The 26321-nt window shown below is 45.4% G+C and overlaps 1 protein-coding gene across 1 annotated transcript in view; it reads right to left on the bottom strand.

Moving 5' to 3' along the window:
• Nucleotides 1-2154: 2154 nt before the first annotated feature.
• Nucleotides 2155-26321, bottom strand: part of ACAN (aggrecan) — a 78392-nt gene continuing 54225 nt past the window's right edge. Inside the window, exons 13-18 of the mRNA XM_014522102.2 lie at nucleotides 25464-25577; nucleotides 11939-12097; nucleotides 8678-8760; nucleotides 8048-8192; nucleotides 5418-5600; nucleotides 2155-3087 (exon numbers count right to left, since the gene is read on the bottom strand). Of these exons, the coding sequence (XP_014377588.1) occupies nucleotides 2999-3087; nucleotides 5418-5600; nucleotides 8048-8192; nucleotides 8678-8760; nucleotides 11939-12097; nucleotides 25464-25577 (773 nt within the window). The 3' untranslated portion in view covers nucleotides 2155-2998. The remainder of the gene's footprint in view (nucleotides 3088-5417; nucleotides 5601-8047; nucleotides 8193-8677; nucleotides 8761-11938; nucleotides 12098-25463; nucleotides 25578-26321) is intronic.

Raw genomic sequence — 26321 nt, 5'->3', positions numbered from 1 at the left:
AAGCCCTAGAGATGTGCAGCTTCATCTCTGTTCCCAGCCATAGGGCTGGTCCTACAGTGTTCACCAGCATAGCTGCAACACCAGGGAAAGGAGTTTAAAGGGGAATTGTCTGAGGGTTCTTGGCTTAAAGCTAGGAGGTGGGTTAACGGAGGGTACTGGAGAGGAGAACGGAGGTGGAGGAGAAGCGGGGTTTTAAAGCCCAGGACAGATGACCCTTTCCATAGGCTGAGGTGGAGGCAGCTGGAAGGCTCAGCTCCTTACTACACCACATGTCCACACCCCATAACTGTAGGAAGGACACCCATGCCCCTCATCTCCCTGCATGTTTTTTGAATACCACAAGTGTTTTTTGAAACAGAAACAACTAGTTCAGTTTTGGTGCCTCGCCCAACCTCTGAAACCTTAAAAGGGACTTTTTCGAGGGTCTTAAAACACTATTTATCTCAGTGCCTTTATGTACCCCACAAAACCTCTTTGTTGTCTTTGTCTCTTATGCACCACGTCAAACAGCTGATTCCAACTGCAAGCTCCCCAAACTCTTCATACCCCTGAAACAGGTTATGACAGCATCACAGGGCTGAGCTTGTCCCTCCGTATTTGCAGGCTCGTTGGTTGTTTCTCTAATTAGGCTTAATTAATCCCTTGCCCTTAGTATAAGCCACTTAGGAAATGTGGAGTGCTATTGCTGCCTAGGACCTGTGGAGTCCTCTTCAAGTGGGTGTGGGCGAAAGTCTTAATGACAGGAACTGCATACAGCTGGGAAGGTCTCAGGTACTATAGTCAGTGGTGAGACAAAAAGCAGAGCCTGCTGCATGGGGCATGTGTTGATAGGGTAGAGAGATGACTGGGCATGCAATACCGCTCCCTTGTCCTTATTCCCAGCCCCTAAATTGTATTAAAAATGTATCCAGTGCAGCTGATGTTAATATGCTATGTGAGCAATGATTGCTGCTCCCCTGGAGTCAGGTAGGTGGTTACTTGAGGGAGTGTGAATAACAGGGGCCATTGTAAATGGGAAGTGTTGTGAGGGAGTGCATAAGGCAGGGTTGCTACTACACCCAAGCCTCCTGGAGGAAGGAGATGCTGTGTAATGCTGGGGAGGGGGAAGATGAAAAGAGCTGTGAGGGCTAAGTCACGAAGGGAGGGAGATACTTCTTTAACTCATCTGTAGTCTAAGGATGTAGGCTCCATCCCTGCTTCTTACCTGGGATGGCAGTGGGTGGTCTGAAGGATGACAGTGGGCACTCAGATGTCTGCTTTGGGCCCTCAAGAGAGAGCTACTCTCATTTTTGAGCATCCCCAACATTGTAGGGGGCAGTCTATATGTGATCTGCTCCTGCCTGCTGCTATCTGTGCTCACCTGAGTTCAGTCCTACAAAGAAGGCTGCATTTTGCTCAGGGCTTGAAGGCAGTACGAGGCAACCTTTTTAGGCAGGCTTGCCACAAATTAGCCCTGCACCCTCCTCAGGTGTCACTCCAATTCCTCTTCCACCTGATCTGCTGCTCTGCTTTTTTGCTCTCAGCTTTGCCGCCATGCCTCCCTGTTGTTCCCATTCACTCTCACACACCTGAGGAAGGAATGCCCCCATCCAAATGCCTGCATGTGTCGTACATCCGCTCTTTATAGTGAATATACATTACCACCCTCCCAAAATGTTCACCATCCTAGGTGGTGCCAATGGAGCTGAGGGACCTCTGTGTTGGAGCCAAGCTCTGTAGCTGATGACTGTAGTAGACTCATGCTGTATGTGGGTTGGCACACAGGGAGATTTTTTAACCCACCCCAACTGGGGATGGGGGTCATCTGCACATAGACACGTGTTCAGGAGCACACATGTATGCAGGCAGGCATGGATGCACACACACATGTGCACACGGGCTGTGGCACAACCATGCTGCTTCCCACTTTCAGTTCATCATGTAACTAGCACCTCAGGAAGAATAAAATATAACAGGTTTTATTTTACAGGTTTCACAATAATGCTGACAGCAGCAGGCACAGCTATTTTCCAGTCTCTCGTTTAATGCACAAGACATTAAAACATTTGTTTTTTGTTTTTGCTCTTTTACAAGAAGATAAAACCCCAAAGCCCCCAGCACCCCTCCCCCAAGACTGTCTCCTTCCTTTCCCACCCCCCCACTCCATGGGTGAAAAACTCAGCTCTACACACGCGCACACAGGCTCCTACCAGCATCCCGGAGATTTCAGCAAGTTCAATTAAATTACCCCCCCAGCCCCCAAAAATGATTATTCCAATGTTTTTCTCTCTTTATTATTATCATTATTATCATCCTGTTTCAAAAATATAAATAGGTGCAGGGAACCCTGGTGTCCTGCACGGTCCCCTGAAGAGAGCACGCCATCATGGGATGGGAGCTGCTTTGCCACGCGGACTGGGGGCAGGGAGACTTGGCACTGGGGAACCAGCAGTGGGAGGGAAGGAGTGAAAACCAAGAAGCATCCGGGCCTGGCTTTTTTACCTCCCCTCCTCTTCACCCCCTCCTTCATGCTGTCTTCTCCCCCCCACACCCCCCCTCTCATACATTCAGCTGCACTTCACAACTATTTGCTAGCCCCGTGCCCACCTGGCCCACTGTACCGCAGCGGTGAAAGAATTTTTTAAAATAAAAAAGGTGTTGTCCGGCCCAGAGATTAAATAACAGAAATAATTACATTGTTCATGGATAAAATCAGGAAAAAATAATCTTCTTTATTATTTAACTTAACCCCCTGCCCTCCACAGCCCCTGCTCCCTCCCCATCCCCAAAGGCACAAAGATACTTGGAACCGGATGGTTAGTAAAAATGCTGTAATCTAATTTGCTTTGCTTTGGTGCTTTGAATTTTTTTTTATATATACACAAAAGGTGGGTTTTTCTTTAATATAATTTTTTCCCTTATATGACAAAAGCAACAAGAAGAAGAAGAAATTGACTCTGTTAATATAACTGTTCCGTAAAATCTCTCTCTGTGTCTTCTCTGCGTGTCTCTCCCCTCTCTAATGGGTGGGTCTTTGTACGGCTCTGCCATTGGTTCTTGACCGATTCCTAGAGCTTCTCTTGTATAGTCTACGTTGGTAGGTGGAGGCTGAGGAAGGGGGAGGAGAAGAAAAGACACCTTGTTACTAGGAGAAGGCTACAGAGACCCCACTTGTCCTGAGCTGGCTCGCCCTAGGCCTCTCATTCCCTGGAAAAACACTGCCGAGGTTGCAGCGCATGGCAGAGCATGCCATGGCGCCAGCCTGCCTGCCACCAGACAATCGGTCCTTCTCTTGCCTCCGGCACTCCAGGACCCAATGAATCATCTGGGATTTTTCAGTTCACGTTGTAACGGCTCGTCCCCCCACAAACACCAAAGTCAAAGAGACCCAGGTGCCTCTTGGGAGCCTGTTAAAAAGCATCCTATGCGGAGACAACTCTGCTTTTGTCCATTGGACACTTCCTGTGTTTTTCCCCTCCTTGCAAATAGACAGGCAGAAGACCTGCCAAAGCAGCTCAGACCAATGGGCCAGCGCTGCTGGGAGAGCATCTCTGGTACTATCCAGGTCTGATGAGTCATAGGAAGCAGACATCCCAGAAGCCCTGAATAAATCTAGACATTTTGCTTAAAGCATAGTCCAGAACTGAGTAGTAGAAGCTCTGGGTTCTGTCCTTTCCCCTGTCTGTGCCTCAGTCTTTCCATCTGTAAAATGGGGACAATTCTGATTTACCTCCTGTATCAGAGGAGCAAAGGCTTAATGAATGTTGGCAAAGTGATCTGAGATACCCAGATGGGAGAAGCTAGATAGCAAAACATTCTTATTACTTGGGGTAAAAGCGTTCCCTCAAATTCGCTGAAGTGCCTGCCTCATATCCTGGCATCATTTATAACAGGGTCAGGAACACATACCGCTGCTTTTCCACCTGAGCATAGAGCCTTCCAGGTGAAACAGCCTCTCTGCTTCCAATGGGACCCAACTGACTGCTATTAGGTGGGGAATGAGTAGCCAGTCAAAGACAGAGATCTTTCCCTTTCTGTGCAACTGCTCCTATGTGCAAACAAGTCCCTGGTGTCGTTCTTCAGTCCCTGGGCCAGACTGCAGCCTATACAGCACACAACTGAATCTAGAGAGTCCAGAGCTGAACAGTGCAGTTTAATAGCAGGAGCACTTCATCATCCTATGCACCACTCTTGGCCTTTCTCTCTCATTGAGAATATTGTCCCCTTCTTCCTAATTCGGCAGCAACTTTCTCTAGCCTTGGATTGAACTATCCAGTGACAACTGGTGAAACCCAACCAGATCAAAACTGAGCAAAGCAGCTGAACTACTTTTGATGTAGATGACTTGGCTCCATCAGGCTTCATATAACTAATGAGTGAGGAAGATCTATATGACCCAATGAGAGAACAACAGTTGAACAATTGAGGCCCAGAATTGAACAACATGGCTTGGGGATGTTTCTGTAGGAGTGTTAGTTGCTGTTCAGATGCCTGGTGGAAAAGGCAAGCCAGGGGGAGGGGTGACAAGACTCCAGGTCACCTTGCTATTTCATGTTTCCTGCCTCTGCTTCCCAAAGAGAGCCAGGGAGGGTGACTCAGGCCTGAAGCGAGTCTCTGAGTGCTCAGGGTGGCCTGAGCAAGGGCATAACGCCCATTCTGCTACTTTTCCTGAGTGCCTCTGCCCATGCACAGATATTGCCAAAGCAAACCATTTAAGACACTGTCTAAAAGAGAAAAATTCTCCTGCTTTTAGGGCCCATGTAGATTTCTTTTAACTGCTTTCTCTTCCCCCGCCTCCACCTTGGGCTCCCCCCTCATTGCCCATCAGAATCAGGACGTTCTCCATGGAGGAGCCAGCTCAACAGGGAGCTTGCAGGTGACTGGCGTGTGCACTAACTCAGAAGAGCCAAGGCTGTGTCTCCATCTGGTCCCTGTGGTCCAGGCCCACCTGGGAGATATCAGATCCTATATTCCTTTAATGGAGACAAAACACAGGGAAAACAAGGGAAGAGTCCTCTCTGATGCAACAAACCTGCACCTGCCTGGATATGTGAGTGTGAGTGTGAGAAGGGGGTGTTCTCACCCTTGTCTAACAGCTATTAATGTCTCTCTCAATTGTCTTGAACTCCTCACTCTAGTTCATTAATGTCCCTTCAGTCAAAATAAAGATGGAGATCCCTCTGGAAATCATCAGCCCTACATCTGAAACAGCCAGGAGGGCTGGGCATCACTCTCATGAAGCTTTGGAGTTGCTGCTTCAGCTCTCCTGGTCCCGTTGGGAAGACAAACTTCTTTTGAACTCAGACCCTCCCTGTATGTGAATCTCAGTAATAGGCCATGTACTTCTGGTGCTCTCCCAGGGCTAACAGCTGCCACTGGAGTCTCAAAAAGGTTTGCAAAGGCCTTGGTGCCAACTGAAAGGAGAGAGCGCTACGTACGATTTATGCAGGCTATCCGTGGTTCCTCCCAGTGGCCATTGGGCTGGCATCGAATTGTGGGCACATGGCGTTGTATGAAGCCCTGGTTACACTGGTATCGCACCATGGAGTTGATTTCATATCGGTCCTTCTTTCTTCCAAAAGTCCTGGCATTCTCTACCACAGGAGGGTCTCCACAGGCAACTGGTAGAGACAAGCAAAGACACTGAGCAGTTTGCATCTCCTTGGATACTGTGGTCCACAATAGGCACTGGGCAATAAGAGCTGCACACACCATGAAGATCTCTAGGCTAATCCTGCTGCTTCAGGGGAGCTGGTTATATTAACATTCAGTCCCTAGAATCAAAGTCATTGAACAATGTTCCCTTGTACTGTTTGTCACAAAGTTGTATATATGAGAACTGTTTTCCCTGCCATTGAGATGCAGCCACTTCTGAGGCTGAAAGGGCCAATTGCATAAACAGAGCCCACTGGGCATCATGGAAATGCAACTGGTGGGGCTCCCTCAATCACCCCCAAGGAATGGGTCGAATGGCTAGTGTAATATTCCTCCTCCAGTGTTACATGGTATAAGTATGAGATGCTTTATGCTGGCTGGAAGCTGTGTGGTCATGGTAACTCCAGACCACTTGGAGAGTCAGGGTGATTCCCTTGGATTGTACGCTTGGCTAAGATACTCCCTTATTACTAGGAAAACTTTAGGCATGCTTCACCTGACTGTATCAACTCTCATACACATTATCCAGCTTGTTTGCCCTTCCTGCCTCCCAGGCTGCCATGCAATGGAAAACTGATGCAAGCAGGAGGGGAAGCAATTTCTGACCTTGCAGCCACAGGGCCCTTTTTGAGTGACTTGGAGGAAGGACCCAGATCTGCTTGCAGCAGCCCTGCTCTGTAGCTCATGGGAAAAGTACCAGGGGTCATTAAAAGTCATGTGTGTTTGAGGCCTTGAATTCCCATCTCCTCTGAAACAGAGATGAATCATCAGCCTGTTGGAGCAGAGAGCTCTACACTGCCGGGCTGCTGAACACACCCACCTGCAGTATGGGCATGGCCATCTCCCTGTGGATACCTTTAATCTGGACAGGAAAGGGGTTTCCATACTGGAACGCTGGCATCTATTACATGCCAGCACTTGACGCCAGGGTTGCTAAGTGCCTACCATCACCCAGACCTGATTTGCTTTTTCGCCACGTCCATCAGAAAGGCCAGGGGGCCCCGGAAACAACTAACAAAGGAGGAAACATTTCCTTTGTGTAATAGGGGGAAATAGATGGAGGCAATAAATAAAAGGCAGCTAATTAAAAACTAACCCCCTTTTGTGATTCTGCTGTGGTCACCACTGTCTCTGAAATTTAGTCACGGGGGAGATTGAAATGCTGTGGCCAGCCGGGAAACTTAGCAACAGTATTCCAAAGGGTTCCATCCTTCCTCTCCGGAAAGGCATGTTCGCAGTGAGAGCCAGACACAAGAGAGTGGCTGTCAGGAAGGCTTTTGTTGTTTCTTTACCACTGGGGGTCCTAGTGGGTGGAAACAGATGGCTTGGATCAGGCTTGCTGAAACTAGGCTTTGCATGTGGGTTACTGTTTGGCTTGGAAAAGGGGACAAAACTGATTCTAAAAGGGGTTGGAGAAGGTAGGGACATGGGGGTTGCTGTCAGGGGAGACAGAAAAGGTGCACCACCTTAGACCTTGAAGTAGGAAGGGGTGGAAGACTGTTATTTCACATAAAGAAAGGGAGCTATGAAAGAGCACTATCCACTGTGCCTAAGCATCCTGGCAGTCTACTCTCTCTACATCTGCATCATCCCCAGATGGCGACTTTGTTTCAGGCTTGATTTGATCAGTACTTGCATAAGAAATCCCCAAGGAGAACTCAGGAGCAGCAGGGCTGGGTGTCAGTGACTCAGAACTGGGTGGTGTTAGTGCTGACTCCAATAGCTCAGTGCAGAGCAGGCAGTTCTGTGGCTGGTGTGCTGTAGGGAGGATGGGGTGCCTCAGCTGGGGAAACTCACCCTGGAGAGTCAGTCCAGGAGAGCTCACCCTGGAGAGTTACATCCAAGGGTACTTTTTCCTCAAGAACTGGTGTATGCTTGTACATCATGGTCAAATTCTACTTGTGCTTCCCTGAAACCCCTTTGCAATTTCAGACCCACACAGATTTTGTCTCCACTACCTGCCCTTTTGCAGTGCTCCTGTGCAGAGCTTAAGCATCTACTCCATTCCACTGATGGAATAAGTGACAATTCCCAGGTCTATGACTAGCGCTTATTTCTGGTTAGAGTTTGGGCATGGATAACACATGAGCCACTGAGTTCAACCATGTGTGCTACAGCTGTTTTGGCATAGTCTGGAGGATACAGATCAGGACACCGTGCTCCATTTTGACCTAAGCAGAAGCTACACAGCATGCCACAGTGAATTAGCTCTGGCCATACCTTCATATGAAAGATAATGTAGATAAAATGGAACAGATGGCAGTTACTTCAAGTGTTGTCTTTGGGATCTTGGTCAGTTGGCAATGGGAGGCTTGGCAGGGCAAATTTGGACTGCTTTTATGTTACAGGTTTTATTGCTGTAGCTTGGGTCTAGAAATACTCGGGCAATAAATCCGGGCAGGTTTCATCTCACCTGTTCCCTTCTTGCACGTGAAAGGGAGGTGATAGTTGCATGGGACATCATTCCACTCTCCCTGCTCATGCCAAATCATCACAACACAGTCCTCTCCTGTGGCAAAGAAGTTATCAGGCTGGTTGGGCCGCCAATTCTCATATTGCTGTGGAGAGATAAGAAACCATCCTCTAAGACCGGGAAACACATTCCTTGTTCCCCTTCAGCTCTCCTTTCCCCTTTAGCTCTTTTCCCTCCTTTTTCACTTCATTTTTGTTCTCTTGCTTCTCCTTTTTGTCCTTTGCTTCCCCCTCTGCATCTGCTTTTCAGTTTGCCTACTGCTCTCCTTCCCATCCATCCTTTTCATCAGTAGAAATGTTGCAATATTATTATTATTTGTATTGTGGTAGTGTCTCAGACACAGCCTGGATTCCTCTGTGCTAGATGCTGTACAAACACAGAAGAAAAAGATGGTTCCAAAATGGCAGACAGAGCCCCAGTATGATTCAAAGGTCTCTGTCCCTTTATAAAGCAGAAAAGCCCAAGTCTGAGTGTGTGGATGTGATTCTCTCCTGAATTGACTTTCATATACATAAAGAAATATCCCTCACCATCCCAGCTATCACCCTTGCCCCTCCAGCCATGACTTACTAGGGAGTTCCCATCAGACCAACGGAAATCATGTTCAACAGCTCTGTCACTGAGACCGATCCACTGGTAATCCTGTGCATGGTCTGGAAGAGACAGACAGGGAGAGAAGAGTAAGAAATGGGAAAGGGAGTGTGATGATCCCCTGCCTTCAGCTCACCCCGCCCCAGCACAGGTCCTGAGGAATACTGAAAGGATCCACTTGGCTTTGCCAGTGGTTGGACCATCTTGGTTACATGGTTTGCACCTGGGCCACATCAAGGGCCAGCTGAAGAAGGATGGCTCTAATTATCAAAGGCAGGGTAGATCTACACCTTTATAGACTAACGCAGTCTGAACTGGATAGCATACACATTCGTAAACAGAGGGCTTACTTCATTGAATACTGTGAAGGGACTGTAGGAAGCAGAGCTGCTAAATAGAAAGGAGTGGTCTGACTTCAGACTAACACAGCGAACTACCTTTCTCTTCTAGCTGACAAAACCAACCTGGTATGAGCTCAGTGCAGGAGAAGGGGATAAACCTTAATCAGGAAGCAGGAAAGCCTGAGCAGGTGGTGCTGTAGCAACCTTTTTAGAGCCTTTCTGGACCACCATGGGGTTGTCATGGGGCTAAAGGTGGCTCCAGCTGGCTGCCTGGCCAGGCTGCCACCCCCTGGCAAGGGCTGCTGTCCTCTGGGCAGAGATGCCAGGTCCTATTGCAGATGTTTGGACTGCTGCTGCTTCACAGTGTGGCCACGAGGGAGGGCAGGAAGGAGAACATCCTGCTTGGATGCCCCAAGTCCAGAGCCTGGCTGAGTCCAAATGTTCCCCACCTCCTGCTGCCTCAGTACGGGCAAGTCACATGGGCAGCATGAGGCAGGAAGGCATGGGCAAAGGCTCTGCTGCCCTGGCTGAGGGGGCACTCCATCACCCTGCACCCCAGAGCCCCAGCCTCCAAAGTGGCCCTTAGGGGATGTGGAGGGTCCTGTGGGCTGAGGGACACAGCTTCCCCCCTCAGGCAAGAGCAGAGCAGACTCTCCTGAGCAATTTGTTCCTTCTCAGCTGTGTCTCCCCACTGGGTGCCCACTGGTCCCCCACACAGGGTCTGACCACTAGTGTGGCTTGCTGCCAGCCTCAGCCCAGCCCTGCGCCCGTCTCTGAGAGGAGGCAGCACAAGCATGCAGCTCCCCTTGCCTGCCTCTCACACTTTCAGCTCCCTGTGGGTGGAAAGTGGTGGGAAATGCTCCCTCAGTGCCAGGGCCACCTGCCAGGCCCATGTGAGGGAACTGGGATCTCAGGGGCAGCAGGAGGAGGCTGCTTTGGGCTCCCTGTCTGCCTCCTGTTCCCAAGAAGCCCCTGCTCATCCATCCTCCCTGCCTAGGATGCCACTGTCCAGCCCTACCCCAGCTGCCTCACAGCCTCCCATTCCCCTCCTCACTGCCCCGGGCTCTGGTCCTCACTCAGCACTCCCACTCCTGTCTTCTTGCCCATTTCAAGCTTTCCCACTCCCCAAACTTCCCTTTCTGGCTACCTTGTGCTCTCTGATCTGCAGCCCCCCCGCCAAGTTTCCTTTTGTACCCCCACAGATATCTGCCTTGGCAGGAACTACCAGGCTAATTCTACATCATACATCCTGGGGAAGGGCTAAGCTGGAAGTGCATTACAAATGCAGATGTGCACCAGCTGTGACTGTTTCCCTCTAGGCTAGGGACAAACATTCAAAAAGCTGGAGCCTGAATTGATTCAATCTTTAGTCTAACCTGCAAAGATTGAACTGATTTGCAAGTGAATAGACATTCACTTTTGACTCCGGAAATGCAGGCACATGCTTGCAGTGGCTCAGGCTAGAAGCCAGGGGGCACTAGAGCAGCCCTCCCTTCCCTTTGGCAGCAGCGGAAAGGCTGGAGGGAAGCTGACTGGGAGTGTGGCCAGGTCTCCAGCAGGGGCTAAGTACTAAGTATGATTGGGGAGGGGTTTAAACCCCGACCAGCTTCCCCTCGCCTTCAGCAGCTCTAGCTTTTGGCTGCCTTCCACCCGCTCTGCCTGCCTGGTGTGATGAGCAGACCCTGCGGGCAGGTGCACTGGGTGGAAGGCAGGTGGAGCTGGAGCTGGAGCTGGAGCTCCATGTGTTGGGCAGAAGCTGCCAGGCTGAAGCTTGCCACCCACCCACCTGGAGTGGCACAGCAGGGGTAGGGGCAGGGGAAGCAGCGACTGCGGGGCTGCCAGGCCGGGCTATCACAGAGCTGCAGCTGCTGGGAAGGGCCCTTCCCAGCTGGCTGTGGGTCATGACAGCCCCACCTGGCCTGGGTGTGGGGAGCGATGTAGCCATGCAGCCCCCGTGGCTCCAGCCTGAGCCACAGCCCACTGGGAAGGGCCCAGCCCCAGCAGCCCAGCCAGGGCTGGCCCCTTCACCTCCTCTCAACAGCACCTGCAGGCTGGCCTGGCTCAGCCCCAGCTGCTGGAGAGGGAGGCGGAGGGCAGGACCATGCCAGCTGGCTCTGGCCATGCTCCCTTCCCTGCCACTGGAGTAGGGAGGGGGGCAATGGCTAACAAGTGTTGCTCCACCTTGGCCAGGTGGACTGGGGCTGCTGGTGGGACAGGAGACAGAGGGGGAGATTAAATCCCCCTCCTTCTCTCTGTTTGCTTCAGGTTGCAGATGAGGGGCCTGATGGGGGCTGCTACACCCTGGCCAGGCAGACCCCAGCTGCAGTCCCCCAGTGGGAGAGGGGAGGGAGGGGGGAATAAGCTGCTCCCTTTGCCTCATGGGGCCATGCCCCGACCTCTGCTCCGGCTAGAGAGCAGAGGGGCAGGGCCAGCCCTGCTCTCTGGAGCAGACAGCATGGCTCAGCCCAGGGCTGAAAAGCATGCTGGGATGCTGGGGGACTGTGATTTAACTTGAACCAGGAAGGTGTTTGGGACAGAAGTTCCATAAACTGGTTTGACCCAAATCAGTTAAGTCTGAAACTACATTTAACCCAATTCATCTTAAACCAGTTTCGGCCATTTTGAAACTGGTTTATGTGCTGAACTTCTGTTCTGTTACAGGTTTAAACCCATTTCTGATCACTTAAACTGGTTTGTGTGTAACTTCTGTCCCTAGCCCTAGGGTCCTTGAGCCTGAAAACTCCCATCCTGAAGGAAGGGATAGCTTTGCTTGATAGAAACTCTGTGAGAGTCAGTGTCATTCAACCAGCAAGGCAGCAGGGTGATTTTTAAGTCCTATACAGACAGATTGGTTGTTCCCCTCCATCCTCTGGTCCTTGTGGTTACCCCCAGCACTCACTGTTCACAAAGTCTTGCTCTTCAGGGGTGATGATGCTGCTCAGATGAGCCTGGTGTTCTCGGCACCGTGTCTCAGCATCCACCCAGGTCTCTCTCTCTTCAAAGTGCCTGTAACAATGGCCCTGGAACTTGGTCCAACCCACTTCACAGTCCTCCAGGTCTGAAACACACAAGAGAGGAATGAAAAGAGGCTGCATGCAATCAGGGCTGAGAGCCCTCTGACACACTTCTTGGCAGCCTAACTGCTTGCAGATCAGAAGTACAATACACAGTCACATCCACTAAAGAATACATCTTGCTTATGTCATATGGCACATCCTTGGGGGAATGATGAGACGGCATCAAAAGAATAATTTATGGAGGGGAGATGGCTTAAATGTCCTGCTGTAATGTAAATAGACCGAGCAAGTCCTGTGTGTTTCAAACCATGAGTCAGGTTCCAGAACTCCACAGCTGAGAAACAGACCCAGACATCATTACTTTCCCCCTCACTACAGTCCTGCTGATTTTTCTTGCATCATAGGACAATTTTTGCCTTTCAGACCTGAATTCTGATCCCCAGAATCAGTGCTCACAGGTGATAAATGAGAAAGGCAGGAGAAGTCAGAGTTCAGATTCAGCTGGCAACATCACTCAGTGTGATTCTGAATCTTCTCCAGTGAGATAAGTAACCTGGATGAGATCAGAGAAAAGGAACGTAAGGCAGGACTTACCATGTGGGAAATCGATTTTTACATTTCTAACCATTTTTAAAGTAGTTTCTTTGCATTTTTTCTCCATCAGCTTCTTCTTATGGCTAATGCTGGTGATCACTTAGAAATGCCATGAAAGCAATTTAAAGGCACAAAATAGGTGAATTTCTTTATATTATGATTGGGGTCAGAGCTTGAAAAATTTAACAAGTGAATTACAGGTTCCCCTCGCTTTATGCGGGTTCTGTATATGTGAATTCACTCTTATGCGATGACCCTTTTATACCAAAAATTCGTTATATGCGAGGTAAATTCACTCTTATGCGATCAGTGTGGTGAAGCCTGCAGTCAGCTGCATTGTAGGAGTGATGCGCACCAAAATATAGTCTCCTGTGTGGATTTGTGCTCCTCGCTCCTTGTCTGCGACACGTGTTTCTGTAGTTGCCACCCCCATTATGGTAACACTGACCACCACCCTTGTGTGTACTGTCTGCTGTTGGCAAGTACCAAAATTGTCTTGTAAAAGTGGTAGAAATGGGTCTGGGGGTCAATACAGTTGAGGTCTTGGAACATATCCCTATTTGTTACATTGTAAAGTGGGTTCCTTTATGCGAATTTGAGTTATGCACCTTTTTCCAGGAACGTGTGTACAGCATAAAGCGAGGGAAACCTGTGTCTCCTTTCTTCCCCATTCAGAGAAACTAGCCAATTTAATGTATTCTAACAAGGGGAATTATTTCTTTTCTCCTGAAGTCCTAGTTGCAAGAGGAAGAGGATGTTTATGGGAGATTCTCTTAGGCTAAAATCAGTTTCTCTCTGGGCTCATTGTTCCGGGCTTTGACTCGCATCAAAACAGGTTGGGGGTGAAGTGATAGTCTAGATACTTCTCAGATACCTAATGTAGGGCAATGGGCTTGTTTATCTGTAGGATCCCAGGCCTGGGAGAATTTCCACGTCTGTTTTTAACAGGGAACCAAGACTCAGAAATGGGTACCATATGATATATGAGACATAGATAAGAAAATATGGAGCCTGGCAATGAATATTTGGGTTACAGAGGTTCTGGAAACAGACTCTGCACTGCAGGAAGTTATGCTCAAACCTTAAAATGACCAGGTCTCTGGTGCTTTGCAAGTACTACATCCCACCATTTCTCACACCTCTTGCATTGATTAGTAGCCAGAATCAGATCAGCCAAGAAAAGGCACAAAGCCAGATGCAAGGAATTGCCACAGCAAGATCCAAAAGAAGAAAGCAAAGAAGTGTGATGAAACCACAGATGAGGTGGATGTGTAGCATTAGTGCTAATGGGAGCTCAAGAAGTGGCACCATGGAGGTTTATTTCACAGCAGCCTTTCAGTGGCAGCGGGCTTATCGACCATCCTCTCTTGGCTGTGTGTTGCCATGCCAGAGTGCTCTCTCCTTTAGACTTTCCAGCTTGTCTTACTCTGTTGCTGCAGTGCTCTTGAACCAGGAAGGCTCACGGACACTCTACAGACTTCAGTGGCTAACCCGCCGTGGATGGGCTGGTTGGTGCAGTCTTTCAATACTCTTTTTCTGCCCATTTCCTTAATGGATTTCATGGGCCACCCCTAGCACCTGGAGCTGTGACAGTGCTCACAATCCTTACTTGCCTCCATCTCACCTCCAATGGAGATATACAAGATGAGGTGAGGACAAATATAATAGGTCTTTCCAAGTCTAAATTCTTTTTCTGGTGGTTAATTCTCACCTCAGAACTATTACAATTACTGGGATGGGATAGGGAATGATGTACAACCTCAGCAGAACATTTCACAGGAAATCCCTAGGTTCTTGCATATAGCAGCTACTTGTGGAAAATGTGGATAGTGATCATCTATGAGAAGCAGGTGAAATATATATATATTAAATGGCACTATCTCTGAACTTTTGAGTCATTAAGAATGACTGATTGTGTGTATAGCACAGAAGAACTCATCTAAAAGGTCACTTAGCTCACAGATGTTCTTAGAGACTCTCAGAAGTTAGAAAATGGGAAGTATTTAGGTCATCCATTCTGCCTCCTCAAGATAATGAAAGATTTTTTTTCTCTGGAATTTTTTCACTGTTATCCAGGGAAGTGGCCAACTTGAATGTTGCATTATTGACAATGCAATGTCAAGATCTCATTAACAGATGGATTATAGACAGGAAAGTACCATTTTGTACGGACAGGAAAGTACCATTTTGATGAAAAAATACAATTTCCCCTTTTTTTATCTCAAAGATTTGCACTCCTTGCCATTTTTGCCATGAAAAGCTGTGTTCATTGCAGGAAATGACAAAAGTGTCATGCCAAGTTGAATCTTAAAGAATTCATAGGAACGACTGAAGCTTTTTGCAAGTGAACCCTTGCAGAGTAAAATGTGGTCATTTCACCTGGTTCAAATCATTCATCTTCTACTGATATTCAGAGGAGCAGAGAAGGTTTATGTAGCAGGAGGATGTGCTTGGGACATTGTTCTGTTATTATAGATGGACACAAAGACTTTCTTCGACCCAAAAGCATATCTTTGCTCATAATGAATACTCTTAAGTCCAGTGTTCAGTTGCACCAGACAAAGCTTCAAGAAAATGTATTATTTCTCTCTTTAAGAAAGGCCAGAAAGATACCAGTTCCCCTAGAAGGCAGTGAATGCTACCATGGTCTCCTAGCAGCAAAGAAAAATTTCTCAGTGAAACAAGATGTTGTGATGAAAAAAATAATAAAAATGTATATGCAAATGATGCAACCTTTTCTACACAGATGTGTTTTATCTGCTGTTAGGGGTTAGCTTATTGAGATGAAGGCAGGACTGATGGGAGCAGTTTTGGGGGGAGAGGAGTAATTTTTTTCAGGGGTGCAGCTGTTAGTAACATTAGCTGAAGCCAAGTAGGCCGTACCGATCTCACACAGGTCCCCTCCGTAGCTGGGAAGGCATAAGCATTTGAAAGAGTCGATGCCATCAACGCAGGTAGCTCCATTCAGACAGGGGCTTGAGTGGCACTCATCAATGTCTGCAAGAAACGAAGGGCTGCCATTAGGACCCTGGGCAGGGAACCCCACCAACAAGATTTCCTTGCTTGTTCAGGAGGAAGCATCAATAGTTTGGGGAGAACTTGGGAGTGAACAATGGGCTTGTTTTTCAAACTGCTGCTACTGCTGAATCCTTGGCCAGTCACAGTGTTGTAATGACCTGAAGAAGGACATTTGATGCCCAAAAGCTTGTCTAACATCTCCACCAACTATACAGTTGGGCCAATAAAGGATATAACCAAAAAAAACCCAAACCCCTTTGCTTCTCACATATTTCTTGCACTGTTATGGCTACAGCAACATGCCAACCCAACTATTGCTGAAGAAAAAGGCAAAAAAGCCCTATCCAACATAGAAGAAAGAGATAATTTTTCCATTCAAATTTCTGCCACTTGATATGATGATATTAGAGCAATGTCAGCAGGGGTGCTCAGGATGTCTTTCAATAATATTCTGGTTGGTACCTTTTGACATCTCGCATGTCTCCTCTTTGTCTACTTTCCCTGCCTGACTTGATCAAACATGTAAATCTGGGGCTATGCCTCAGTTTCCATTAGCTAACTGGCTCCCAGACAGAAGTTGCCTTCTCTTAAGGGAAAGAATCACCCTAAATACAGCTTCTTCTCCCTTCTTCTCCCTTCTATCTCTTCTTGGTTCACTCCTCAGACCTGGCTCTTCCTAACTGAATCCTCACCTGCTCCAGAGTGCAGCTTGGTGCAGCTGAGATTGGGGAGGTGAGGGTTGTTCTAAGCCACCCACATTTTCCTCCCTCGATGAACTGAGGGTTGGCCCTATGAGTCATTTCTTTGGCAAGGTAGATTGAAATGCTGTGCACTCGGGGCCTTCTTCCACCCCTTTGTTAGCTATGGGCTGAAAGGTGCTGGCAGAGAGGCAGTTTCCCTTGCTTTACAGAAGCCACAGACTTCCTCACCTTGGGAAGATGCTTGGCTAATCATAAACTCTATGAATTGTTCCAGAGGTGCAAAGAGATCTTTGTGTTTGTCAGAATTTGATCCCAAGTCTCCTAGGTTTTCCATTCTGCCTGCTACCATCACCACAGACAATATATGCCATTGCCTTAATAACACATCAGCACCGGGAGAGAAAAAGAAGAAATGGGGATTTCATGCTCAGACTGTAATCACAATGGCCAGTTTGTACTTGTATGCCATAAAATGTATATCTCATTGAAAGGAGAAGACCTTATTATCCATTTAGCCTGAACTTTAGTCCTATTCTTCGCTGAGCCTTGAAATCAGGAAGAAAAATAACTGGAATGAAAAAGGCTGCAGAGATGCTCAACTCAAGACATGAAAGAACACGGGTAAGAAAGTAAAAGTGTCAAAATGTATACAAAAAGGATTGTGGACTAAAAAGAGTTGCTTGTTAGATCCTCTGATGAGACTATTCTTTCTTTCAGAGTCCTGTTAGCCTCCATACTGCTGAAAATCTTTAAAGATGCTGAATTTAAGAGAAGTCATTTGGCTTACACTCCACAGTGCACTTCAGGACAAGATAGGTTAATGGAAAACAGAAGATGAAGTAGCGCAGAACATGGAAATGGCCATACGAGAGCAGAACAATGATCCATCAAGTTCAGCATTCTGTCTTCCGCTGCAATGGATCAGGCCAAGAGTCAACATAACCCGGGGATGCTCTCTCCTGACATGCCAGACCAGGGAAGTGGTCTATCACAAGCAAATATTCTTTTTGTAGCTGCCCGAGAGCAGGCCAATGATTTACCTTGCCTCTCTGCCTTGCCATCCACAGAGACCAATACTAGATGCTTCTGAGAAAAGTGTAAAGTGCCTAAAAGGCATCTAACTAAAGTACTAAATAATGGGGAAAATTCTTCCTGGCCACAGCTTGTAACTAGCTTATGCTTTAGGACTCAGATCCTTTGTCATGTCCATTCTAGTTTGTGTCCCAGTGGATTTTCCAAATATTCTTGCAATGGGTTATGAGTCATTTAACCCACTTTTTCCATTTGCTTTTCTTTGGAAGCAGGACTAGTTTCTCTGGACTGACCTTTAACAACATTAATATTTTCTCAACCATTATTTTAAGTATGATGGGAGGAAAGGTAAATGTGCTGCTTTCATTAACATTACCACCAAGCATTTTGTGACATTCCAAAAGAAAGTGGAAACTATTCACCTAGTAGAAAAAACCAGCCAAGTCAGATTGGTTGCTGCTTATCAGCTCATGTCTTTGAACCCTAGGAGATTTAAAATGCAAGAAAGGACCCAAACTATATCGAGGGACGACTTAAATCCTAGTCAGCACCAGGTTTCCCAAGAGCAGTAGCAGCAGAAGTTCATGCCAATCACAGTGGACATCACCTGAACAAGTAAGGAAAGGTTCTCCTTTGTCTGTTAGCTTCTTTTAAGTGGAAAGAGCGCTGTTGAAATGGGGATAAAGCATGTAAAGGAGCTAAAGCAGAATGTTGAGCAGGGAATTCCAAATAGTGGGCTCTTCATTTTCTTCATTAATGGGGACTAAACACTTTATGCACCCAAGATCTCTTTCAGGTGCAGTGGTTTCACCTACCCAAGTCCTAGACAAAGAAGGACAGCAGATACACACATGGGGTAGTGCACTGCATCAAATCTCAGTTCAGGAAATAACATTAGAACAGAACTTCCTTTTGGAGATGTTGTATATAATATGCACTGTACATATTATACATACTGTATAATTGCTTTATACATGCACACACATGCATATATATGTATAATATATATAAATATATCGCTCGTATATATTATATATATTCAGAGAGAGAGACAGAGTACATTTAAATAGTTTTGGCACAACAAACAATACAAGGAAATACAAATTATTGTTTTCAATATGCATTCTGCAAATATTTTTAAAATGATATTTGAAACATATGAGGATAATAAATATCAAATTACCCGTTTGCTCTTTGGGGGAGGCAATATACCTTCCTCTGTATTAGAAAGCATCTATTCTATACAGTTAGCAGGATTTTCAGTCTTGCACACATCAAAATACTTAGAGCTGGCATTACTTATTCTCCATTCACCTTGTTCAGACATGGTGTTAGAGATATTTCATCATTTCACCTAGTATTAATATCATTAGGGATGCAGTCTCTAGATATAGTGGAGAATGGGTCTGGGTGTGGATCTCTGATACTTCCTATGAACCTAAACTCACTGGATTTACATGAGAAGGAAACTGCAGTAAAACCCATGCTTAACCAAATCCAATCTATTACTTAATGCCTATATTTTGTTAACTCTTCAGAAGCCACAAATATACATTACACACCTGCAACCAGCCTGGAAAACAACACTTTATGTGTTAATATTCCTTTTTACCATCCTAACTGTAATGATTTAGAGAAATTTCAGTCAGGCACACCACAGCAGAGAGACAGTTGATGTTAGGCTGCAGAGACCTCTAAGCAGCAGTCAGCTGTCATGTATTTTAACACATGAAAGAACGTACACAGCTGATATTGTTAGTAGGGTTGTTAGTTGTAGCCGTGTTGGTCTAAGGACACAGGCAGACAAGGTTCTTTGGGTAGATGTGATATCTTTTATTAGATCAACTAAATAGTTGGAAAAACTGTTCTTTGCAAGCTTTCAGGCGCAAACATCCTTCTTCAGGCATATAAGAAAGTCTGCCAGTGAATTGTGTGCTCTCTTGGGTAGATTAGTTATTTAGTAAGTTATGCAAATTAAAAAAAATCTTTGTCTTTTCATTTGACTCTCCAGGTGACTCCCTCGAAAAGTTTCTCTTCAAGGACAGGAAGAAAAATCTATTCTTATTATTTAAGTGTTAACAATGTACTTGGCATAGTAGAGTATACAGAATGAGACAGCCCCAGTAAGAGCTTTCAGTCCAAGAGAAAACCTAGGGAAGACAATGCATTGTGGAGCTGAGAACAGGCAGCACATTTAAAGCATATTATTAATTCACTTCTTGAGGGCATCAGGAAATTAATGAGTCTTTAAAACATGATTTATACTTACCCAAGATCATCAGACATTTTAAAAGGCCATTCAAATGTATTGTCACAACATTGTTTTTAAAAGGGCTGGAGTTTTAGGCCTAACATTTTTATGGTTATTTAAAAATGAGAATTGGACTTCGTATTCGATCGTTTTAAGTTGTTGACTGAAGAAAGCAAAGGAGCAGCAGGATTAATCTGAACCCTTTATTTAGACAAACCCAGAAAATAATATTAGCTTCATTATTTTCTACCTAGGCTCTCTCTAACTTTCTCAAATACTGCACATTCGTAGTCCTACTCTATTCTGGCAGTGTTAGATACAAAATAAATATTCTGAAGCACTTTTGCTTTTGTAAGTTGTGATAGAGCATGGGAACTGGAAAGAGAAACCAAAGTGAACAAAAGTGACACCGGCCAGCTATTTACTTTTACTATAAAGTTCAGTGATTTGCAAAAGGGAACAAACAGGGCCGGTGGTGAAAATAGGGCGTATTAGAACTTTTTTACTTTCAGTAGTTTACAATCTTATACTCATTAACAATTGTAAGACGTTTTAAAAAACTAAATATAGATGTATTTCATAGATGATAGCCTATATCACAGATGGTCTTGAATATTAATGAAACAAAGTTAGTTCTGGCTTTAAAATGTTTTCTAAGGTGGAACCAGCAAGCAGGCAGGAGGTTAAGCATCACCCAGATACTGAACAATGTCTATGGCTTTCTTAAAACTGAGTAAACTGTTTGGAAATGCACTCTAGCATGCAGACTCCTGGCATCAGTCCGCAGAAAGTGAAACTTGAAGCATGAAAAGCAGGATTTTTTCAATATGTGCAACAGACCCCACTAGGGCTGGCTTTTATAGGGGCTTCTCACAAGCTTGAACTTCTAAACAGGGGACCAAACAAGCCAAATAATTGCCTTTTAGAAAGTGAAAAGTAGCTAATTTAGACTCCAAAACTCTACATTTCAGGGGCTCCTGGGAATAGCATGGATTCTCTTCTGATGGTATAAGAAAGAAAGAAGAGTTCCTCCTCGTTTCCCAACCACTGTCCCTCACCCCACTAGCAGTTTGGGGGACATCTAAGACTATAATTACATGATCTGCAATGCTGTAACCAGATCCTGATCTTATAGTTTCATAGTTTCATAGCTGGTAGGGTCGGAAGGGACCTGAGCAGATCATCAAGTCTGACTCCCTGCCATGGCAGGGGAACGTACTGGGGTCAAACAACCCCAGCGAGGTGTTTGTCTAACCTCCTCTTAAAGACCCCCAGGGTAGGAGATATCAAATCAAATCTGAGGAGAAGCGATTTGATTAAGAAAATGAAAGACTTTGAACAGAACAGATAAACAGTGACGCAAGATCATATGGAGAAAGTCTAATTTTACCTCTTAAGCTGCAGAAAAATATTATATAATTAAATCTGAGCCTCGGTACATAGCACAGGGCTAAAAAACTTGCCATAACTGGAATGTGTTCTATTAAACTACAAAATGCAGCCACTTAACAGGAAAATGTCTTGGCTTTGTGGAGCCCTCCCCTTCTTGTGATCTTCACAAGAGCTGAGAACAAACATGGACAACCAAAGAATCGCAGGCCTCCTTAGCTCCAGCCTATTCTACGTAAAAGGGAAGCTCATTACATATACAAAAATATTGGCCCAAGACTTTAGGTTCTATCCTCACAGCAGGTTTTTAATTAAACACATAAACATGTGACTTTTAAATATAGCCAAGAAACACCAAATAATCTGATGGCTCAATATGAATCTCTGCTTGTGCCTATTTTATGACTTCTTAAAGATTTTTCTTCTACTGGTAACAAAGAAAGATCCTTTGGGCTTCAGGCCATGAAGACACACAGTACACATTTAGGCCAACTTTAGCAGGGTTGCCTCTGTGGGCAACTGGCCCTGTAATACGGCACCCACCTGTGATTCAAGCCTGTTTGTAAATTGTCATTTCAGCAAATCACATTTTCCCCTTGCCCTGAGTGAAGTTTTTAAAGTCACCAGCTAGTTGTAAACAGGCTCTGCTCTGCCCATGGAAACTTGCGGATGGTGAGACCAGTTCCATAAGCAACTCTTCAAGGTTTAGGCTTGTGTGACTGAAGGGTGTGAATATGATTGCTGAGTACAGACAAGCACTTGCTGGCCCTAGATAATTCCTTTGGCTAGAAACCTTGAAAACACCAGCATTGTAAAGGTAATCTTTTGCCAACTGGATGATACTCCCATCATTGACATTCACATATTCATGAAATCATATATCATGCAGAGCAGAGAAACTTCCCTTTTTAAAAATCATCATTTAAAAAAGATAATGTAATCCATTTGAAACCCTAAGGCAGGCAGGCTCAGAACACTGAAGTCGCTCTTTCTGTTGCTCATTGCTTTGGGCTCCTTTTGCAAGGTGAATTAGATTCAGCCCTGACTTACTGTTGGTTAATATTATTTATTTTTTGTGGCAATGTGCCAAAAAATGCTCAGCACAACCCAAAATGAAGGCTATCCAAATAGTCCTGTCCTATAGAGCTCACTAATGAGAAAGATGAGACACAGGCAGACCCAAAGCAAGGGAGCATTATGGACAGATTATTAAATACTACTATTATTCTGTGCATGCAGACTTCTCTGTTTCATTTATCTAATACCGTTCGTCTCAAAGTATCCCAAAACACTGTGAAGACTAGCTGGGCTTACACTGGAAAAAAAAACTGTATAGATATTTGTTCTATTTAAAAAAAAAATCACTTTATGCAACATTTATGTCTGTTTTCTAGATGCAATTCATCCCCTAGCAGACAGGCCAGTCTAACTACCGTGCATCCCTTACATTCTGCTTTTAAATGGGACTTGTATCGACTCTGCATAGGGATCACTTCCACGCTCTGCAAGTGTCTTAACAAATAAACTTTGTCAGTATAAAAAGGCATGTTTTAAACATGAATGCTGGAATATTCATTGAACACAGACTGAATCACATAACTAATTTATGACAAGTAATTGTTTGAACTCCCTGCTGTTGTCACTTACTTATGCTAATTCTCTGACTTGAAAACCAAAACAAAACGCTGTTATTTTTGTAGCTTACCACATTTAACATTTTGAAGATTCGCAACAAGCTGTTCACAAATGAGCTATGGGCCACATATCCCTCTCTGAAGAGATTTGTCAAGCATTTTGGACAATAAATTAGCACAAGAGTTTTGCAATCTGTTTGTGTGTAAGTTATAAATTGATAAAAGAAACAAAAATAAACTTTTTTCCCTTACACCCTATTTGCTAAGTCCAAATGTTTAGTCATCTCTTCACCATCCCTCTCACTGACATGCCATCATTTATGCATGAAACATGGGGGCAGTTGTAGGCCAATAACATTACCAGTCACTCCTGCAAAAACGTGTAATGATCAGAGCTGCTCTGGAAACGCAGCACCAAGCCCCATGCCTGGTCCCATGAAGGAGCGGTGATCCAGTAATTGTACTTCTTCATCATCCACTCCACTTTCAGACTCACAGCATGCCCCAGCTAAGTGGCACTGGGATTAATAGTGACTCAGAAAGAAACTGCCCGAGTTTCTGAGTCACATGCACCTTTCCCTGCAGCACAGTGTCCCTCCTACTGCACTGAGGGATCTTGATTAGTATTTGCTCAAAGGGATGACTGCTTTCTACAGAGCAGCTCTGCACTGTTCCCTGCTGATGAAGACTGCAGTGGGTCATTTAGCTTCTACGCAACTGAAGCTTAACCAGATCCGAAGCTGGATCTTGTCACTTGTCCTCCACCTTCTTTATGTGTAAAATGTAACAAAGATTTGTCCTTCATATGTATGCGGCTTCTGTGGATGTATGAGGAAAAGAAACAGACTGGAGTAGGATTACATGTCTAAACCAAAAGAAACAGACTGGAGTAGGATTACATGTCTAAACTGAATGAAGAACTTGAATAGGATACAGCATCATAGGAATCACCAGACCAAGTAATTATTTTATTGATAAGACAAGGGAGAAGGAAACAAGGGGTGAGCAAGAGAGCGTGGATATATCAGAAACGTTATAAGCTTTATGCCCCCTTGAGACATTATAAAATATTATTTTTCACTTCTAGGCCATCTTCCATATAACAATCTCAAGTGCATTATGATTAGAAGTGAATTAAGCTTCACAACTCACCTCCGAGGTAGGTTATTATTATCTCAGTTTTAAAGAGGAGAAAACTGAAGAATAAAGAAATGAAGTGACTTCTCCAAGTTATCTGAGTCATTTAGCAACAGAAATGGAATTTGGAACTAACTTTCTGCTCTGATCATTAGAAGCACTGCTGCCAAATGCACCTCTGTAAACCCAAAGCCACTTTCAAGAGTGGTCTATGTCAGTTAAGCTTAAGAAAATAGTTTTGGGAGAAATGATGAGCAATATTTTTAGCTAGAAGTGGCTGAACCAAATACCTTGCTTGTAACAAAGTGAAACTGTACCCTGAATAGAAATACCAAAGAGCTCCATGTAAGCCCTGACTCAGCTCTCCACTCTGTGAGGCAGCAATAGCCACCAGGTAAATGATTGTTGCAGAATAATATTCTTTTTAATTCTTAAGGGCTGACCTTTTCACCAAAACATTCTAGCACATCATGTCTGGCCACTCACACAATCACTGGATAGACTGAATAATACTGAGCTGGAGACCTGCCAGAAGAGTAATATGAACTTGTCACCATAAAGCTTTTATAATCTTGAATACTGACGCCATTTATATTGACACATACAACTGAACCTGCCAAGCCATAGACTGTTAGGGGGCTGGCAAGAGAAAGAGTACAGTGGAACAGAGAGATATCAGCACAACCATAGAAGCCAAAATTAATTTGATCTACAAATTAGATCATCACACATCTCATATACTTCATTCTCTGTATCCAGTTCTGGTTGAAAACAGAGGCACAAGACTCAATACACAAACCAGAACCTCATTTACTCACTTCTATTCCTCTAAAGGCTTTGCAGAGATATATTTTCTTATATTTCCCAAGCACCGCTGGGCCTGAGATACCAAGGCACAGTCATCTGGACCCTTGGTGTGGCTAAATGTGCAGAAAAAATGGGGTGAGATTTTTTTGGATATGACAACTCTTGGCTGCTGTATGTAGTGAAATAGCAGCTGGATTTTGGTGGGCAGATCGGCACCTGGCATCCCAAGCAGGGCCAATGGAGCGGAGACAGTGCCTGTACACCCACACATTGCCAAAAAACAATGCAAAGGACTACAAACGTGGGTTGGCCGGTACACCTAGTTCTCTGACATGTACAACTCAGAGAGCAGAGTGGCTCCTTTTTGCCCCTTTTAATCCCTTAAGCATCAACTCAAGAAGCCAGAAAATCTATAACAACAGACCTACTGTGCCGTAACAAACATTTATGAAGCCAAGGCATTCATTCACAAGTACACAGCAGTCCCAATACTCTGGATGTCGAGTGGTTGTCTGTACATCATGGAAAGGGATAAGGAAATAGAAGAGTGATGAATGTTCCCTGTTAGCCAACTTCTCTGCCTTGCCCTTGCACCATTTAAAAAGCCAGGATTAAATCCTCCTATTGAGCCAGGGTGAAAAGAACAACTAGCTTTGATAGGATTTGGGGAGAACAAGGTCTCCCAGTTTTCTCTGTACTGGCCATGACAAAAGGAAAATTAACTCTCCACAGTCTGCCTCAGATACACCGTAGTCATGGACACATCCACAATGGCACTTTCTTTTGGCCAACTCATATTTTCTCCTTTTTCCACATCTCCAACAAAGCTGAGGACGGAGCTTACCTATATCACAGCGATCCCCCATGTACCCAGGTGGGCACAAGCAAGTGATACCTCCATCTCGTTCTTGGCAGGTGCCAGCTCCACAGGGGTTCTCATCACATGTCTTGGGTGCAACTGTAACCACCAAGAGAGAACATATTAGCCAAATTTATTCCAATACCTTTTGCACCAGTTTAATGAAGGTATGGCAGCACAATCAAAAGATCATAGGATCATAGGAAAGTAGGGCTGGAAGGGACATCACAAGGTCATCTAGTCCAGCCCCCTGCTCAAGGCAGGATTGTCCCCAACTAAACCATCCCAGTGAAGCGTCTGTTCAACCTGTTCTTGAAACTTTTCAGGGATGGAGATTCCACAGCTTCTCTAGCTAGCTTGTTCCAAACCTTGACCATTTACATCAGGGGTCAGCAACTTTTAAATCTGCAGGTCCAGATGCCCTCCACCCAAGGGTGTTCAGGGAGCTGGCGGGGGTCATCACGGAGCCCTTGGCCCAGCTGTATGAGCATTCGTGGTCATCTGGCCAGGTGCTGGGGTATTGGAAACTGGCTAATGTGGTCCCAATTTTCAAGAAGGGGAAGAAGGAGGACCCAAGTAACGATAGGCCTGTAAGCGTCACCTCGGTGCTCAGGAAGATCTTGGAGAGAATCATCAAGGAGCACATCTGTGGGGGGCCTGCAGGGGAGATCATGCTCAGGGGCAATCAGCATGGGTTCATCAAAGGCAGGTCCTGCCAGACCAACCTAATTGCCTTTTACGACCAAGTAACTAAATCCTTGGATGATGGTGTTGCTGTGGACGTAGTCTTTCTAGACTTTAAGAAGGCCTTTGACACTGTCTCTCACCTCATCCTCATCAATA

This window comes from Alligator sinensis, unplaced genomic scaffold (genome assembly GCF_000455745.1).
Source record: "Alligator sinensis unplaced genomic scaffold, ASM45574v1 scaffold874_1, whole genome shotgun sequence".
NCBI classification, from domain to species: domain Eukaryota; kingdom Metazoa; phylum Chordata; order Crocodylia; family Alligatoridae; genus Alligator; species Alligator sinensis.
This window is presented reverse-complemented; position numbering and strand designations above follow the sequence as displayed.